Source organism: Zygosaccharomyces rouxii (genome assembly GCF_000026365.1).
Source record: "Zygosaccharomyces rouxii strain CBS732 chromosome F complete sequence".
In the NCBI taxonomy this organism is placed as follows: domain Eukaryota; kingdom Fungi; phylum Ascomycota; class Saccharomycetes; order Saccharomycetales; family Saccharomycetaceae; genus Zygosaccharomyces; species Zygosaccharomyces rouxii.
Window position 1 is genome coordinate 128,566 of NC_012995.1, and position 16,775 is coordinate 145,340.

The 16,775-nt window shown below is 39.7% G+C and overlaps 9 protein-coding genes across 9 annotated transcripts; 4 read left to right on the forward strand and 5 right to left on the reverse strand.

Moving 5' to 3' along the window:
• Nucleotides 1-254: 254 nt before the first annotated feature.
• Nucleotides 255-1,496, forward strand: ZYRO0F01584g (uncharacterized protein; the record flags this gene model as incomplete). Its single annotated transcript, XM_002497220.1, has 1 exon — nucleotides 255-1,496. One exon carries the CDS (start codon nucleotides 255-257, stop codon nucleotides 1,494-1,496), a length of 1,242 nt encoding a protein of 413 aa, XP_002497265.1.
• Nucleotides 1,497-1,780: 284 nt separating this feature from the next.
• Nucleotides 1,781-3,472, reverse strand: PDC1 (indolepyruvate decarboxylase 1; the record flags this gene model as incomplete). The annotated part of the gene is made up of 1 exon (XM_002497221.1): nucleotides 1,781-3,472. The coding sequence occupies one exon, from the start codon at nucleotides 3,470-3,472 to the stop codon at nucleotides 1,781-1,783; it is 1,692 nt and encodes a 563-aa protein (XP_002497266.1).
• Nucleotides 3,473-4,193: 721 nt separating this feature from the next.
• Nucleotides 4,194-6,749, reverse strand: STU2 (Stu2p; the record flags this gene model as incomplete). Its single annotated transcript, XM_002497222.1, has 1 exon — nucleotides 4,194-6,749. The coding sequence occupies one exon, from the start codon at nucleotides 6,747-6,749 to the stop codon at nucleotides 4,194-4,196; it is 2,556 nt and encodes an 851-aa protein (XP_002497267.1).
• A 511-nt stretch (nucleotides 6,750-7,260) lies between these two features.
• ZYRO0F01650g (uncharacterized protein) lies at nucleotides 7,261-7,578 on the forward strand (the record flags this gene model as incomplete). Its single annotated transcript, XM_002497223.1, has 1 exon — nucleotides 7,261-7,578. The coding sequence occupies one exon, from the start codon at nucleotides 7,261-7,263 to the stop codon at nucleotides 7,576-7,578; it is 318 nt and encodes a 105-aa protein (XP_002497268.1).
• Nucleotides 7,579-7,599: 21 nt separating this feature from the next.
• Nucleotides 7,600-8,490, reverse strand: SER2 (phosphoserine phosphatase; the record flags this gene model as incomplete). The annotated part of the gene is made up of 1 exon (XM_002497224.1): nucleotides 7,600-8,490. One exon carries the CDS (start codon nucleotides 8,488-8,490, stop codon nucleotides 7,600-7,602), a length of 891 nt encoding a protein of 296 aa, XP_002497269.1.
• Nucleotides 8,491-8,845: 355 nt separating this feature from the next.
• Nucleotides 8,846-9,580, forward strand: YIP1 (transporter YIP1; the record flags this gene model as incomplete). Its single annotated transcript, XM_002497225.1, has 1 exon — nucleotides 8,846-9,580. One exon carries the CDS (start codon nucleotides 8,846-8,848, stop codon nucleotides 9,578-9,580), a length of 735 nt encoding a protein of 244 aa, XP_002497270.1.
• An 86-nt stretch (nucleotides 9,581-9,666) lies between these two features.
• Nucleotides 9,667-11,325, forward strand: MSM1 (methionine--tRNA ligase MSM1; the record flags this gene model as incomplete). The annotated part of the gene is made up of 1 exon (XM_002497226.1): nucleotides 9,667-11,325. The coding sequence occupies one exon, from the start codon at nucleotides 9,667-9,669 to the stop codon at nucleotides 11,323-11,325; it is 1,659 nt and encodes a 552-aa protein (XP_002497271.1).
• Nucleotides 11,326-11,358: 33 nt separating this feature from the next.
• On the reverse strand, nucleotides 11,359-12,841 carry POL31 (DNA-directed DNA polymerase delta subunit POL31; the record flags this gene model as incomplete). The annotated part of the gene is made up of 2 exons (XM_002497227.1): nucleotides 11,359-12,745; nucleotides 12,816-12,841. The coding sequence occupies 2 exons, from the start codon at nucleotides 12,839-12,841 to the stop codon at nucleotides 11,359-11,361; spliced, it is 1,413 nt and encodes a 470-aa protein (XP_002497272.1).
• A 324-nt stretch (nucleotides 12,842-13,165) lies between these two features.
• Nucleotides 13,166-16,495, reverse strand: PSD2 (phosphatidylserine decarboxylase 2; the record flags this gene model as incomplete). Its single annotated transcript, XM_002497228.1, has 1 exon — nucleotides 13,166-16,495. One exon carries the CDS (start codon nucleotides 16,493-16,495, stop codon nucleotides 13,166-13,168), a length of 3,330 nt encoding a protein of 1,109 aa, XP_002497273.1.
• Between the last annotated feature and the right edge of the window lie 280 nt (nucleotides 16,496-16,775).

A 16,775-nucleotide genomic window follows, 5' to 3' on the forward strand; every position in this document is an offset into this window, starting at 1 on the left:
ATTTATGGCCTGTAGAGTTCATTAATGTGCCCAAATCGCTTCATTAATGGAACCGTCCTTCTCTATTGATGTATTTTCTCTTGTTTTAGGGCTTAATACTCCCAATGTATGGAATTTTTCAACATGAAAAAAAAAAAATTGAACTGCATTGGAACCTCGAACATCTCACCTCATCTCATCTCGAAGAATTACAATAGATATTGTTTTCTATTCGTATTAGAACCCCGAATTGTAAATAAAATTTGGATGATAAAATGCCTAGAGATCCTTTGATTGGTATCGTTGGTAAGCCTTCGTCCGGTAAATCTACAACTTTAAACTCATTGACAGATGCAAGTGCGTCAATTGGTTCTTTTCCTTTCACAACAATTGATCCAAATAGAGCTACTGGATATGTACAAATAGATTGTGCTTGCTCAAGATTTGGTAAAGAATCACTTTGTAAACCAAACTACGGTTGGTGTACCAACGGTAAAAGACATGTCCCCATTATGTTATTAGATGTTGCCGGTTTAGTTCCGGGAGCTCATATTGGTAGAGGTTTAGGTAATAAATTTTTGGATGATCTAAGACATGCAGATGCATTAATTCATGTTGTTGATGTTAGTGGTACAACAAACGCTGAAGGTAAAAATACCAGAGGTTACGATCCATTAAATGATATTGAATGGTTACAGGATGAGATTAGATTATGGATTGAAGGTAATCTAAAGAAAAGATGGGGTTCAATTGTTAGAAAACACACAGCAACAAAATCAAATGTGGTAGATACTTTACAAGCTCAATTTGGTGGTTATGGTTCACAATTCTCAATGATTCAAAGAGCATTAGATCGTTTAGAAGGTTTACCACCATTAGAACATTGGAACGATGATTGGATTACTAGAGTGGTTAAATCATTTATGGTAGAAAAATTCCCTACAGTATTAGCATTAAACAAAATTGATCATCCTGATGCTGATAAAAATGTTTCCAAAATTATGCTAAAATATCCAAATACAAAATCTGTTCTCTGTAGTGCAGTGACAGAGATTTTCTTGAGAAAATTGAACAAGCAGGGTTTTATTCGCTACGAAGAAGGTACAGAGTTTGTTGATACTTGTGAAGATGACCCTGAGAATTTAAAACCATTAGATGACAAGATTTTGAGTAGAATTGAGGGTATTCGTGATTTGGTTCTTTACAGATTTGGATCCACGGGTGTCGTTCAAGTCTTACAAGCTGCAACTGATATTTTAAATCTAATACCGGTATATGCCGTAAGAAATATTCAAACGTTTCAAGGTGGTAATGGTCAGAACGTCTTTAGAGATTGTTTCCTTGTGAAAAGAGGTACATCTGTTGGTAAAGTTACAAGACACATTATGGGTACTGAAGTGACCATTGCAGCCATTGAAACTGTTGGTGGTGTTAGAGTTAGTGAAGATGCACCAGTGGAACCTGGTAAAAATGACATTTTGAGCTTTAAGATTGCACCAAAATCAAAGGATACCTAGGTTTTATAGAATAGAACTATTTTTTTTAAAAATAACAACAAAAAAAATAAATATTTATTGAACAATTTTCAAATCTGGTGGTTACGTTACATCTTTCATCTTTTCGTTTCCAAAAGGATTGATTCAAGTAACTTAGCATGTGCGTACTATGTTCAACCTTTATAAACTATAATTATTCAAACAGATTTATTTATACTATTTCGTAACAACGTCAAAAGCAATGCCGTTTCACTTTACTTAACTAAGATATTAAATTGAATAGCTTCTACCAAGGGCTAAACAGCTTATTGCTTAGCGTTAGTAGCAGCGGTCAATTGAGCTTGAGCGACCAAAGAAGATGGAGCGTCCATGACTTCAAGCATAACTTCGATCATTCTAATTCTAGAGTTTTCGTTGAATTTTGGATCTTGAGTCAACTTGTTCCATTCACCGACAGTGGAGACTCTGTGGTTTTCGTAGTCCTTGGCACCGAAGGTGTTCAACAATTCCAAGTGCTTCCATGGTTGGATACAGTTGTATTCAGCGGTTTCACCGTGAATCAATCTTTCAATGGTGTAACCATCGTTGTTCAAAACGAACAAGTATGGCTTTAGACCCCATCTGATCATGGTGGAGATTTCTTGAACGGTCAATTGTAGAGAACCGTCACCAATGAACAAGATAACTCTCTTCTTAGGGTCAATTTCTTCAGCAGCGAAGGCAGCACCCAAAGTGGAACCAGTGGTGTAACCAATAGAACCCCACAAGACTTGAGAGATACCGTAAGTTTGGTTAGGGAAGTGAGTTTGGTTGATACCGAAAGCAGAGGTACCAGTTTCGGTAATAACAACATCACCTTCTCTCAAGAAGCTACCGACTTGTCTCCATAACCATTCTTGCTTCAAGGTGGTAGAGTCAGCAACTTCAGCGTTTGGAGATGGCGGAGCTGGGACTGGACCTGGCTTGTAGTTCTTGACAGCTTCTGGGACAGCTTGCAATAGTTTCTTCAAAACGAATTTCATTTGAACACCTGGGAAGGTAGCGTTTCTGATCTTGATGTGGTCAGAGTGGAATTCAACAACGTTCTTGGTCTTGTAAGAGTAAGAGAAAGAACCAGTGTTGAAATCGGACAATAGAGCACCGACAGATAGAACCAAGTCAGCAGATTCAACAGCTTCCTTAACTTCTGGGCTGGATAGAGTACCGACGTAGACACCACCGAATCTTGGGTTTTGTTCGTCGATGGAACCCTTACCCATAGGAGTAACGAAAGATGGGAATTGAGTCAAGTCGATCAACTTCTTGGTTTCAGCCTTGACGTCGTGTCTGGAGCAGCAAGCATCAGCCAAGATAACTGGGTTCTTAGCTTCCTTGATCAATTCCAAAACGGTGTCAACAACTTCGGTTTCAGCTTCTGGGTCGTTCTCCTTTAGAGATAGATCAATTGGAGTGTTCAACAAAGAAGCTGGGACCTTTTGGTCAACCAAGTTAGCTGGTAGACCCAAGTAGACTGGTCTTTGGTTGACGTAAGCAACTCTGATGCAACGGTCAATTTCAGCTGGAGCAGCAGTGATGTCGGTCAACATAGCGGTGGTTTCAGAGATGTTGGCGGACATTCTGTGGAAAACAGTGAAGTCACCGTTACCCAAGGTGTGGTGCAACAACAATTGCTTAGCTTGAGAAGAGACAGATGGAACACCAACAATGTGCAAAACACCAACGTGTTCAGCGTAAGAACCTGCAATACCGTTCAAAGCAGACAATTCACCGACACCGAAGGTGGTGATCAAAGCAGCCAAACCCTTAACTCTGGCGTAACCGTCAGCAGCGTAGGCAGCGTTCAATTCGTTAGCGTTACCAGCCCATCTTAGACCTTGCACTTCGTAGACCTTGTCCAACAAGGACAAGTTGAAGTCACCTGGAACACCGAAGATGGTGTTAGTGTCAACTTGCTTTAATCTTTCGAACAAGTAACGACCTAGAGTAATTTCAGACATGTTTATCTATTTGTATTGATTTGATTTATTGCTGATTGAGTGCAATGATAATCTTTTATGATTAAACCGTAAGTAAATGAGAAGGAATTCCCAATAATTTCATCTCAAAGTTCTCATCCTTTTTATACCAATCAAACAACCCTTTAAACCATCTATATCCATATTCCACTTTTTTTTTTTTTTCTGAATATAATTATCGTATGGTGTATAGCAAAAGTGGCATTATTACTACAAAGAAACCCAACACGACCACCCAAAATTAGTTCACCATGAGACCTTCTCAAAATAATTCTCCGAAAAAGAATTTCTATTCATTTTCGTTGTCGCATTTTTCTTTTCCCTCTTCAATATGGTATCATATTCATCTCAAATCGATTATAACTCAAAATGCTTGCATAACTTGCATGGTAACTCATCTCATCGTACGTTAAATTTCGCATCAATCCAACAGTCTGTGGGGTGTCCACTAAATGCATATGCATTTAGTGGAAAAGTGGAAGCCCATGGAACGTTTGCGTCTCTTGCTAAGAACGATTAGTGGAATCCACCGGATCGGGACCGGTTCGTGTGTGGAGACTTTCCTCTAAATGCATATGCATTAAGAGGAAAGGTGCGTGGGGGGAAATTGAAATTCATAGAGAGCGCAGAAAAGTTTCGAGAATCTTCGGAGTTTACATGCCGATGCACACTAAATTTACTAACAAATACTTGGTGATGTTTCTTATTTTATACCTCTGGTTTTGGCTCTCATCCTTTCTATTCTTGCCTTTAGCTGTGAAGTTACCTCGGCGGCACGCTTCCAACTTTCTTCATTGATAGCATCGCTGGATGAGCTGCTGGTAGTAGTTGTTGTGGCGACTGGATTTGATAGTGATCCAGTTACACCGGCCACACCCGGTTGACTGCTAGATAGCTGTAGTGAATCTACACGGCGGGGCAGATCATCACTGGATTCGCTTGGAGTTCTTAGATGTTTTGATCTGTTGGAATAGCCATTCCCTGTTGCACTTGTAGGATCCATTGAAGATGAGGAAATGGATCTTACACCAAGATTTGTCGATATGGCGGACGCAGGCTCAGAGGATGAGAGTTGACGTTGTTGCATTTGCATGTGAGATTCTCTTAGATCTAGCTCCAATTGAGCAATACGATCTTGTAGTTTGGTAAGCTGTAGGTCCTTAGACCTCAGCTGTAGTCCGCGTTCGTGTAGATTCGTTTGTGACAATTTCAACTGCTCTCGAAGGGCTTCGTTTTCACTGACCAGCTGGGTTTGAGAATTCGATAATTTGTTCACTTGGGACAATAGCTGATGACGTTCTTGGATCCACTCAGATTTATCCTTCTGCAACTTGGTTAATTCTGTGTTAAATTGTGCTTGTGCCTGCGTGCGGGAAGTAGTCGTAGCTGCTGGTTGTAAAGGAGCGTTTGCCGGTGGTGTTCCTAAAGTTCTTGAAGTGAGAAGTACTCTTGATTTTGGCACATTGGGGGAATTGGATTTTTTCAGCGGCGAAGTGGGGCCCCTTTTAGAAGGAATTGTGGAAGCTTCCGTAGGTGATTGTGCTGCCGCTGTCGTTGGTGTTGCTGTTGCCGTCGCAGACGCCGCTGCTGTTGGTTCTGATTCGACTGACGATTCTAACTCAGGCAGTTTATCTAAATGATCTTGAATCTTTTGTCTTTTCAAATTATCCAATTTTTCAAGTTCAAAATGTAATTCTTTTCTACTTAAAATTTTAATCAAAACTGCAAAACATTCAAATCCACATTCTCTAATGGCAGGTTGAGTATCATTGACAATCTTGGTAACTGCTGGGCAAATTTCATCGGGCAAATATTTTTGTAGGATCTTCTTGGCTCCATTACCACCTAATTGTTGACCTAGTTGTTTTAGATTAAAGATGAAAAGAAGTGTTGTTTCTTGTCTAATTTGTGGGGTCTTGTGCTTCATAAAATCTAAGATTTCTTGCAACATATCTTCATTGTGACCATGAGAAGCTAATGGATACTGTTGTCGACATAATGCTTGCAACGCATTTCTAATGGTCTCCACTACTGTAGTCTTCCTTTCCTTTGTTCTTTCTAACAATGGGGTAAACACGAACCCGACGTAATGTTTGTTAAAATTGGTATTTTTCATTTTCTGACAAATTTCACTAACGCATTGTGCCGCCAAGGATACAGCCTGAACGTTGGCGTCTTTTTGAATCACGTGACCCAGTGCAGACAAAAGCTCGCTATAATCTTCCTTGTGGAACTTCAACTTTTTCAGAGGTACTAGTACCCTGTCGTAAAATTCTTGTAACGATTCCACTCTGTCCTTCCACTTGCTTGATGAAAGTCTGCTGTAAAAATTTTCTGGTAACTTATCAAGAATAGTTTGTTCTGGCAAAAGATCCAAGGGATCAATGGGGACCGGTGGTGCTGCTGCTGCCGGTACAGATGCCGGTGCAGCTGAAGTCCCATGACCTTGAGAAAATTGCTGTTCCATTATCGTGTCACCATCGTGATCCTTCGCACTATTTTCTTGTTCCCTCCGTTGCCATACAAATAACCTCGATGCCTGATCTTGGGGATTTTCCGAATCTGCCGCTGTAAACAACTTGTCTAGCTCTCTCTGTTGGATGGGCTTTAATTGATCTAATAATAATTCTTGTAAAAAAGCCTTATTTCTACCTGTACATTTGTAAATTTCTACAATCAGTCCCAACGTTTCAGACCTAACGTTTTTGTCTGCATGTCCTGCTAGTTTAGCTAATGGCGCCAACAGTTGCGGTAGCAACTGTTGAGAATTGCAATTGGTTAGCCCAAAGGATTTAATCAGTTCTCTCAAACTGTGCAATGAATTCGCTACCAATTTCGGCATCTTTTTTTCACAAAACGGCAGTATCAATTCCACACTCTGCATAATGGATCGGTCTAGAGAACATAGCACAATAATACACTCGTTAGCCTTTTCCTTAGTTGTGGCCCTGGATGACGACAGGCCCTTCTCAGCCAGTGCAGGGATCCAAATTTCAAAAATGGTCTTCAGATCAATTCCCTTGGCGGGCACATCAACCTCTTTGAGGAAAGTCTCTAAACTGATCACAGCTTGTTCGTGTGCAACTACGTTTGAATCCATAAGATACTTTCCAAACAACTCCGGCCTTCTCCAGTGTTCCTGGCCCTTACCGCCTTTGAAATTTTGATTCAGCTCTTGGTACCCATTGAGTCTGGCTTTCCACAACTTGTGATCGAGTTTCTGCTCTAGCGGTAACCGCGTGAAATCTTCCTCACTCATCCTGACTATGTAAACCTATCTGTATCCTTCTCCTAGTGCTTGTATTACTCTTCTCTAAACTTTGGTGTTCTTGTAAACAAGATTTCGCTGGTGGTAACCGCCACAAGCAATCAAGATACGTCGCTTATTACGAGCCCTATGATTATATACATACATAGAATATCTACAAGGCTTAGATAGCTAAGGGATTCTTCGTAGTACCAGCACCCTCGGCGGTTAATTCAATTCAACCTCGTTTATAATCACTTATCCTTTAATAATCATCATTGTAATTTTACCTTCTTTTATGTTCTAGTTCGTTCCTTCGTTCTGACAAATGGGTCCCAAAGGTGCTTGCTGTTGACTAGCTGCTCGCTTAGTAAAAAGTGATGGGCGAAGCCAGAAGGGTGGCATATAAAGGGAGGAGGTTCTTGATACAATGTGAGATTCAGCTTCTTGGAGTTCTGCTACTTATATAACCAATCTAATCTATCAGTTAGATACATATATCAACAAATCGTTCGAAATTAAAATGGGTGTTTCTGCAATTGCTTCTTCTGCTGAATTTGACAAGGCTTTGGCTGTCGCTGGTAAGTTGGTCGTCGTCGACTTCTTCGCCACCTGGTGTGGTCCATGTAAGATGATCTCTCCAATGGTCGAAAAGTTCTCTAACGAATACTCTCAAGCTGACTTCTACAAGGTCGACGTTGACCAAGTTCCTGAGGTCGCTCAAAAGAACGAAGTCTCTTCTATGCCAACCTTCATCCTTTTCAAGGACGGTAAGCAAGTCGCCAAGGTTGTTGGTGCTAACCCAGCTGGTGTCAAGCAAGCAATTGCTTCTAATGTGTAATAAGTTTTCTTCTATATAGGTTTAGTTTATGTATCCTATGACGTATAAGAGATTAATCATTGATTCTGTGTTAAGTTTGCATGGCGCTAGTTGTTGTACTTTGGGTTTGGCGTGCCAGGCGACTCCGTATCCTGCAGCCGCCATTGCTGGGAGATCGTTACCACCATCGCCCACCATCATACTGTCTTGAGGATCAATTCCGTACTGCTCACACAAGGATCTTAGTGTTTCTGCTTTGCAATTGCCATCAACTACGGGTCCTCTGGTAGTACCTGTAAGTTTACCGTCTTGAGTCTCAAGATTGTTAGCTCTTGCGTAATCAAGATGTAGTTTATCCTTGATGTACTCTGCAAATGGTGTAAAGCCACCACTTAGCACTGCCAGTTTTACACCATGTGCCTTTAGCGATTCACATAGTTCTGGCACACCCTTGGTAACCTGTAGTCTTGGCTTGATAGCATCGTAAAGCGGATCGATTTCAAGACCTTTCAAGAGCGAGACTCTTTCCTGTAGCGATTGGGCGAAGTCTAGTTCACCATTCATAGCACGATTGGTGATCTCAGCGACTTGTGGCTCTACGTTGGCGTAGGATGCAATCATTTCGATAACTTCTTGGTATATAAGTGTTGAATCCATATCGAATACGACCAATTTCTTTTGACGGTGAGAATCGTTGCGTTGTACAATAATGTCGATTTGATTTTGAGAATCTATTAGGGGATCTAGTGCCCTCTTAACGCTGGACCAGTCTGAATCCACAGTAAAAGTAACGTCTACTACATGTGGTGCCAATCTCTTGGTGGAAAGTTCACTCTTCGAGAAAACTGACTCTAGTTCATGGTTTAAGTGCTTCACTTGAGCCTCATCCAGCTGAGCAGAGTGGGAAATGTAGGTGACGACGAATTCTGACATGCTTGGATCTTTTTGACTGAATCGAATTGGTGAAAAGTTCTCGACAACAACAAGCTTGACAATTTTTCAGTTAACCACATCTTAATCATCACTGCACGTGAACACTTGGCCTTCCTTTAGATGGCTTTGGTTGATTCCATCTGTTTATCATGAATTGGTTCCCCTTGGTACTTCGACGTCAGGTCATGTTGGTCCCAAGTTTTGTTCACGATCCAACAGATCAACCTTTAACATGTATACCTTGTTAGTTGTCAAAGACCGAAGTTCACTAACTAAACAATAAATACTACAAATTAACTACAACTTCCAATTTAAACATAGGTAGGAAGGCAATCGAAAGGTCAGCATTAGTCTCATGTCGTATTATCAAAACCCTAAGGGTAGTTCAGGCTTCTACCAGCCATCAAGCCAATTCGCGTTCCCACAAGGGTCCATGTCATTTCAAGGTGCGTCTTCCACAAGTGCGAATGGTGCTGATTCATTAGGTATCAGTCCTGATCCATTACCATCTGGCTTATTCAATGCATTATCAACAAAGGGATATCCTCATGAACCCCCTCTTTTAGAAGAAATTGGTATTAATTTTGCTCATGTTATTACGAAGACAAGAATCGTTTGTAATCCTGTTAGCTCCAGAAACATTTTATCCGATGAAATTTTAGGTGATTCAGATTTGGCAGGTCCACTAATTTTCTTCTTACTATTTGGATTGTTTTTACTGTTGGCTGGTAAAGTTCATTTTGGTTACATATACGGTGTAGCTCTATTCGGTACGGTCTCACTACACAATTTATCCAAATTCATGGGCAATAACGAATCTGGTTCACCTGCTAAATTACAATTTTTCAACACTGCATCTGTTCTTGGTTATTGTTTCTTACCATTGTGCTTTTTATCGCTAATTGGTGTCTTTTTAAGTTTGGATAATACTTTGGGTTATGCTCTAGGTGCCATATTCGTGGCTTGGAGTACTTGGTCATCATCAGCATTTTTCAATTCTCTTTTACAACTCCATGATGCTAGAGCTTTAATTGCTTACCCACTACTCATTTTTTACACAGTCTTTGCCCTAATGGCTATCTTTGTATAAATCTACACAACTTTTAACTTACTATTATGCACATAGAATTGAACAGTAAACTAACCTCGAAGTCGAGTTAAGTGGAAAGCGCGAGAATGCTTCTTCGCAGGTGTTTGATCCAACGTCGATTGGTATCTCATGTAACTACACCAATCTTTTATCCCAACGCTAAACCACATCTGGGCCATCTTTACTCAAGTTTAATATGCGATGTCTTCCACAGGTGGAAAACACTACAAGGTGAAGAAAATCTGTTTACCACAGGTACTGATGAACATGGTCTGAAGATTCAATTGGCAAGTGAGAGGAACGGTTTTCAGAATCCCAAACAGTTTGTAGATAAACTTTATGATGATTTCATTACGTTAGACAAGGCCTTCAACGTTAACTTTACCAGGTTTATAAGAACTACGGACACAGACCATATTAATAATGTGAGGAAACTTTGGAACTTGTGTGACAAGAATGGCTTCATCTATCAAGGCGAGCACAAAGGCTGGTACTCCATTTCTGATGAGACTTTCTATCCAGAATCTAAAGTCATTGAAGATCCCGTTAATACTGGCAAATATCTAAATACAGAGACTAATAACGAGGTAGTTTACCATTCTGAAAAAAATCATTTCTTCAAATTATCACACTTCAATGATCAGCTAATTGATTACATCGAGTCGAATCCTCAATTCATTTATCCTGAAGTTAAAAGAGTGCAAATTTTGAATGAACTGCGTAACAATCGTTTGCAAGATTTATCAATCTCAAGACCTTCATTTCGTCTCAAATGGGGAATTGATGTACCTGGAGATCCATCTCAGAAAATGTACGTATGGTTCGATGCTCTTTGTAACTATTTGACCTCCATTGGTGGTATCGATGCAATTATGAATAATGAACCACACACCAAATTACTTCACACTAGGAAAGAGATTCAAAGTCCGAGGGACTGGTGGAGTAATACGACACATGTCATCGGTAAGGATATCATTAGATTTCATACGATATATTGGCCCAGTTTCCTCATGGCGGCAGGATTGCCGCTACCGAGGCAAGTGGTAGTTCATAGCCACTGGATTTGTAACGGCATGAAGATGTCCAAAAGCTTGGGTAATGTAGTTGATCCTCTGTTGATGAAAAAGCATTACGGCGAAGATCCCATGAGGTGGTTTCTACTGGAAAATTCTCAATTGGAGGAAGATGGTGATTTCCAAGAGAGTAAATTGTTTTCATTGACTGAAATGTTTGCATCTAAATGGGGGAATCTGGTCAACAGATGCTGTGGCCCTAAATTCAATTTACAACGTGCTGTTCAGTTCTATTCAGATGGGAGGAACCCATTGCTTGTCAACGACGATAACTTACAAGCTGAGGTTAATAATTTAGTCAAGAAACTGAGTAACATCCCTATTTCAATGGACAAAAAGATGAACAACTTCCAAACTGCCTCTGCATTAAGAGACGTATGGTCTATTATAAATGATACAAATGCCTTTATGCAAAACGCTGAACCATGGACCAAAGGCCCAGCGGAACAAGATGCTATCATCTTTCTCTGTATGGAAACTTCTCGTATTTTGTCCATCTTGTGCCAACCGATAATACCTGATTTAGCGGCAAAGTTGTTAGATCGTATCGATGTTGAGAAGGATAATAGAACAACAGATTTTTCACGTATCGGTGCAGACACCACATATGGTGTAGGTTCCAACGTGAAAGGCCGTACAGTACCCATCAAAAGAGTAACGAAAAGAACATAATAAATATTATTAATTACCTGTAAATATTCCACATTATAATTCGATGTTCACGATTTCTGTTTCTAACGTTTTAATGTCTAATAACACAATTTTTCCTGTACTACTGAATTCCGGTACAGATATCATTTTTATTCTTCTTCCCTTAAGATCTAATTCTCTTGTACCAAAATCTGGTTGGTTCCCCACAGCATATATGTGTGGCCATTCAGCGAGTAAAAAGGGATCATCATCCTTGTAAGGATAAGTCCAAAGAGTGTCAGGTGCAGTAGGCGCTAAGTTTTGCCATTTCATAGTACATTCCATTAAGTCTAACCGATGATCAACGGTGTCCTCCAATTGAGAGTCTTCAGACTTTCCATCCTCTTGATAAGGAATAATGTACTTACAAATATCATTGATGTTTTGTCCTGCTATCGCTAATAATTTAAGCCCTTCAAAAGTGAAACAGTAAGGATTGGTAACCACGTTGAAAAGTTGTTTGTTGACTTCTTCAAAAAGTGGTCTCAAAGAATCTCTAAACAGGGCTTTATGCAATGGTTGTTGAGGTAACGATTTATCTGTAGGATCTTTCATACCGGGCATGAGATCAATGGGTATTGATTGCAAAATATTGCTTAAAAATTTACCCAGTTCTTCCAAACAATTTATCATATCACCAGGGCCTTTTTCGTCAACTTTAGCATCCACTGAATCTCCTAAAATAACCAATTTGCCAATATTTATTATTTCATCATCATTGCATATTCTACCCAGTAGAAATTCTTGCAGAAGTTGTAGTTTCAAGAGACGACCTGGAGAGGTTGAATTTAAATTAAGGCCTGATATCAATGCAATTTTCCTATTATCATGTTTATCATGTTTTGGTAGAGGTGACTGAGGCAATGGCGTGGGATAACAAATATCTAAAACTTGAAAGGTACCAGCTTCAGCTTCCATCCCCAGCACTCCGATCACTGTCCCTGTGACAAACGGAGTCTTACTGATGTAGTCACCCACAAGAAGAACTCTACCGCTTTCATCTTCAAGCATTACTTCATCAGTACCTTCTACATCCGTATAACTCTTGGTAAGGTCTGGAGCCCCATAGGTGTCATTGATCACCTCTTCCAAGATATTTGGTTTATATTTCATTTCACAGTAAATGCTACCAATGGCCCAGCATGGTTGACCAGCCTGAATATCCAATACTTTCTGCTTCATTACAACAGGTTCTCCATTAAGTTTAAAATCATCATTCCATCTCTCTATACACTCTTTCCTAACGCGATTCTTCATCGTCCTCAATCTGTGCTCATACATGTGATAGTATTGAGCATTGTAGTTTCTGGAACCTGTTGGCAATGCGAATGGATTTACATCTTCTTCCCTCTCTTCTACTGAGATCCTCTTTTGAGCCTTGGGGTCATCTGGGCGCTTTTCACTTCAATTAAAAGTTAGATGTTAGTACTCATTCTGACCCGATTGACACTCGATTATCAAACACAACATACTTAAACTTCTGGAGAAGTGCATCCATGATCTAATTCAAACCACAAATGCTTATAACTTGTGTTCTTTTTTTTGTTCTTTATGCTAGTTGAAGTTGCTGAAACTTTTGAAATCTAAGTCTTCTTAACGCGGAGGCACCTCATCTCATTTCAAGGCATAGTAATAGAAGAGAATAAAAAAAAAAAAAAATATAAAATTGAAGAACTAGTAATACAAATTCTTTCCAACCTATATGCTGAATTCTATTAAATAAATTATGCAATCTGATATCTCGCAAATATTTACATGCAAGATTTTAAATGCCATTATCATCACTATCATTATTATTATTTCCAGTGGGTATTGAGCATTATCAACCGCTAGAAGGAAATGTAGACGATGACGAATTTTCTACGAGGTAGCCCTCATTTGTATGATTACCACCTACTTCCTCTGAGACTATCTCAGGTTTACCGTATTGTTTTGTAACAAAATTTTCCAATGCACGATATTGCCAAGATAATCTGCCCAAAATATCTGCATTTTCATGTTTGATGCTAATTTTCCTTTTGACACTTTCAATTTGCTCAGGATCCTCTAGCTTCACACGTTCTCTCTTGTACTCGCTGATATCTGGAGTATGACCTACACTCATTCCAACCTTGACCAAAGTTTCGATACCATCCACTGAGTTTTTAGATAGATCAGAGTCAAATAAAATTTTATCAGAGGGTATGACAACAATGACTGTAGAGCCTCCAAATTTGAAATAGCCCAATTCCTGACCTCTAGCAATGGTATCACCTTCTTTGCAAGTAAGCACGATTGATCCTACCATCATAGCACCAATTGGAATGCACAATAAAGTACCAAATTCCGGTGACTCAATTGGGATTATGACCCTGACATTTTCACAAAAGACATCTAACGAACTGCGGACCGCCATAGGATTAACCGTGTAGTATTCTCCATTTATGTAGATCGGCCTTCCGATAGTACCACTGCATGGGGAATGGAATCTGTGATAATCCTGCGGAGCCAGTCTGAAAACTGCAAGGCTACATGCTCTATCATTAAACAGTTCAGGGGCATACCCCCCCGTGAGTCTGGGTATAGTAAAATTCGATCCCTTTATCCATATTTCCTTTGATTGATGCACACTGGAGAATACAGTACATCTAGAGTCTGCTGACGATACAAATATCTTGGAAGTATCACCTTCTGGAATCCGAGTGCCAGGTTTTAATTTCCTATAGAAGAATTCATTAAAGGTCTTGTAATTCGCATTTTCACACTCTGACATGTTCAAAGAATGATACTTAATAAAAGACTCAATTTGCTTGACAGATGATGGATCATCAAATTTTTTGCCCTGCCGGATGGAAAGTGTCTTCAACAATTGCCTAAAATTCTTCGATTGTTTGCCCTTACCATTGTAAATGATTCTCATACCAAGTTTAACATGAGCGCTAATTTTCTCTTCAAGAATAATACCGGTCTCTCTATCTTGCACAAGAATATTTGCATTATTGGAACCCAATGCATATTTCCCATACGTCAGTTTGATGAGAATCTTGGAGTACCACCTTTTAGAGGCAAAATCCGAAGAAACATAGGAAGGTTTCAATAACTTGTACTTTCGTTCATACGAGCAAACTGCAAAATGAGTGATTAAATCATTCTCCACAACCAATTTAGACTTCATGGTATTTCTGGTTGGTTTACAGGATTTAGCGCAACATGGACATTTCCAAACGTTTTTAAACCCTGAAGATTGATTCCATTTCTGTAAATATTCTATCAGTTCATCCTTTGTGATACATTCGCCGCTCCAAGGTGATCTTTTGAAATGTTTAAAGAAATCACATACCTCCTCAGTAGTGAAAGACCCAATCCTATCTAAATAGAAAGACAATTGAGCAATGTCGAACTTCTCTAATCCAGTCCCCATGTTAACGGCATTTTTCCAGAAGAATTCCTTTAAGCGAGCGTAAGGTAAGAACTTCATCTTTACCAAAAGCTTTGGAGACCGATCATTCAGATTAGCCTTCATAGTTTGAAGTGGCAATTCGAGCGGTACCCAGTCCCCATCTGGACCACGTTGGGAATCCATCATTTCTGACCAGGAAAGATGACAGCGGGCTACTTTATCGTTATATGAAAATGCATCTTTATCCATTACGTTGAAATGGAATCCAAAGTGGGTCTCGTTTGGAAACACTTCAAATGCAGCACATTCGTTAAAGATGGGATTCAAAGTGTGCTTCCTCCATGATGTCTTGAACACTCTTCTACCAAATACTGCAATCACAAAGGGGTCCATATCGTATTTCCTTCTCGAAACTTTTGTCTTGGAACAGGGTAAATCCTTTATACTTTGAATCTCCATAAATACTATACCAGCGGCATGTTGTTTCTTTGAAAGCTTGTAATTGGCCCAGTTAGACAAGTAAATCTGCTTAAACTTACGATTATGATTTCTTTTCTTTCTCAAATTTGTAAGACGGTTTCCCGATTTCTTAACCGTAATATCAGCCGTATTATCATCTTCATCTTCGCTATATTCATCAATGGTGTCAGACAATTCTTCTGGTTCGTCCTCGAAAGCATCGTCCGGCGTGGAATCCTTTGTTTCATTACTTCCGCCACCTGCACCACCACCACCAAATCCTAGTGTGCTCATTGAAGGTGGCACAGATGCCTCTTCAGGTCGAACGACTTCGTACTCATCTAATGCCGAAACCATTGATGAAAGGCCCACACTATCAGCATCAAAAGCCACATCATCACTATCATGAGACTGGAGTGCCGCCAAAAGTTCATAATCGGAGTCAAAATCACCTACACCATCCTCATCCGAATAATCTACGTAAGAATCAAACCCATCATCCTCATCATCCACGTACTTTGGCCCTGGATATTTTTCCAGATCAGAAGCAGATCCACTGGCTTGTTTATTGCTGATACCACCGATAGCGTTGTTGGATTTTTTCAGAGTCTTTTGATACCTGAGATCAGCCGATAAACTGTTCTTCCACTGATTGTATGCTTGACCCAAATTATCCTGTTTCTGCAAAGTCACCAGATGAAATCCCAATTCCACTTGGCCACAAGATTCATCGATCTTACCACTCGTATGCCTTCTCCTGTCATAAATTTTGTACCAAGTAGGCGGTATGACAAATTCTGCTTGTGCAGATTCATCATGGTTTTTGAAAAGATCTAACACCGATAACTTAGCCTCTCCAACGTAAAGATATTTCCTTTGTCTAGGGAGTTTTACATCGTTAGTACTACTGGTGCTGTATTCTTGACTGCTACTAACACCAGCAGAGCTACCACGACCGGATACACCACTCAATCGGCTTTCACCCTTTACCGCCTCCCGAGAGCTATAGTCACCACCGCCAACATCTTGAGTCAATGCACTACTAGGCGGCAGTTCATCATATATGATAATGCGAACCCATTCAGACGTGGGCTTCGTTGGTAGTTTAATCTTTAACTCTTGGTTCCATTTAGTACCACGATACTTCAATTTACCAGTTCTCATACTGTTAAAGGTATTCGTAGTCACTAGACATACGGGATGACATTCGAAATCTCTGAAGAGATCAACCTCCTTGACCTGTATCACATTAACCTTTAGAGCCAACCTAGGTTTAGTGTATAATTTCTTCTTTCTCCCCTTTATAAATACCATATTACTGCCAGAATTATTACTAAAATTATTGAAATGTTGTGTTGATTAATCAAAGTATAATGTTAGCCTAAAGGGAGGTTAGGCCCAAAAGAAGCTAGAGCAGCCTGGAATATGTTCAAATATCTTGCTGGTTCTTCGTCAAGAAGAAATGAGGTTTCGTAACGATCCTTTAAGAATTTCTTCTTCTGATGCAGTTCATAACGTGAAATATAGTTAAACAAGTGATAAACATTGGATGCCAAGAAAAAAATAAGCACTATGGGGACAAAATGAAAGAAAG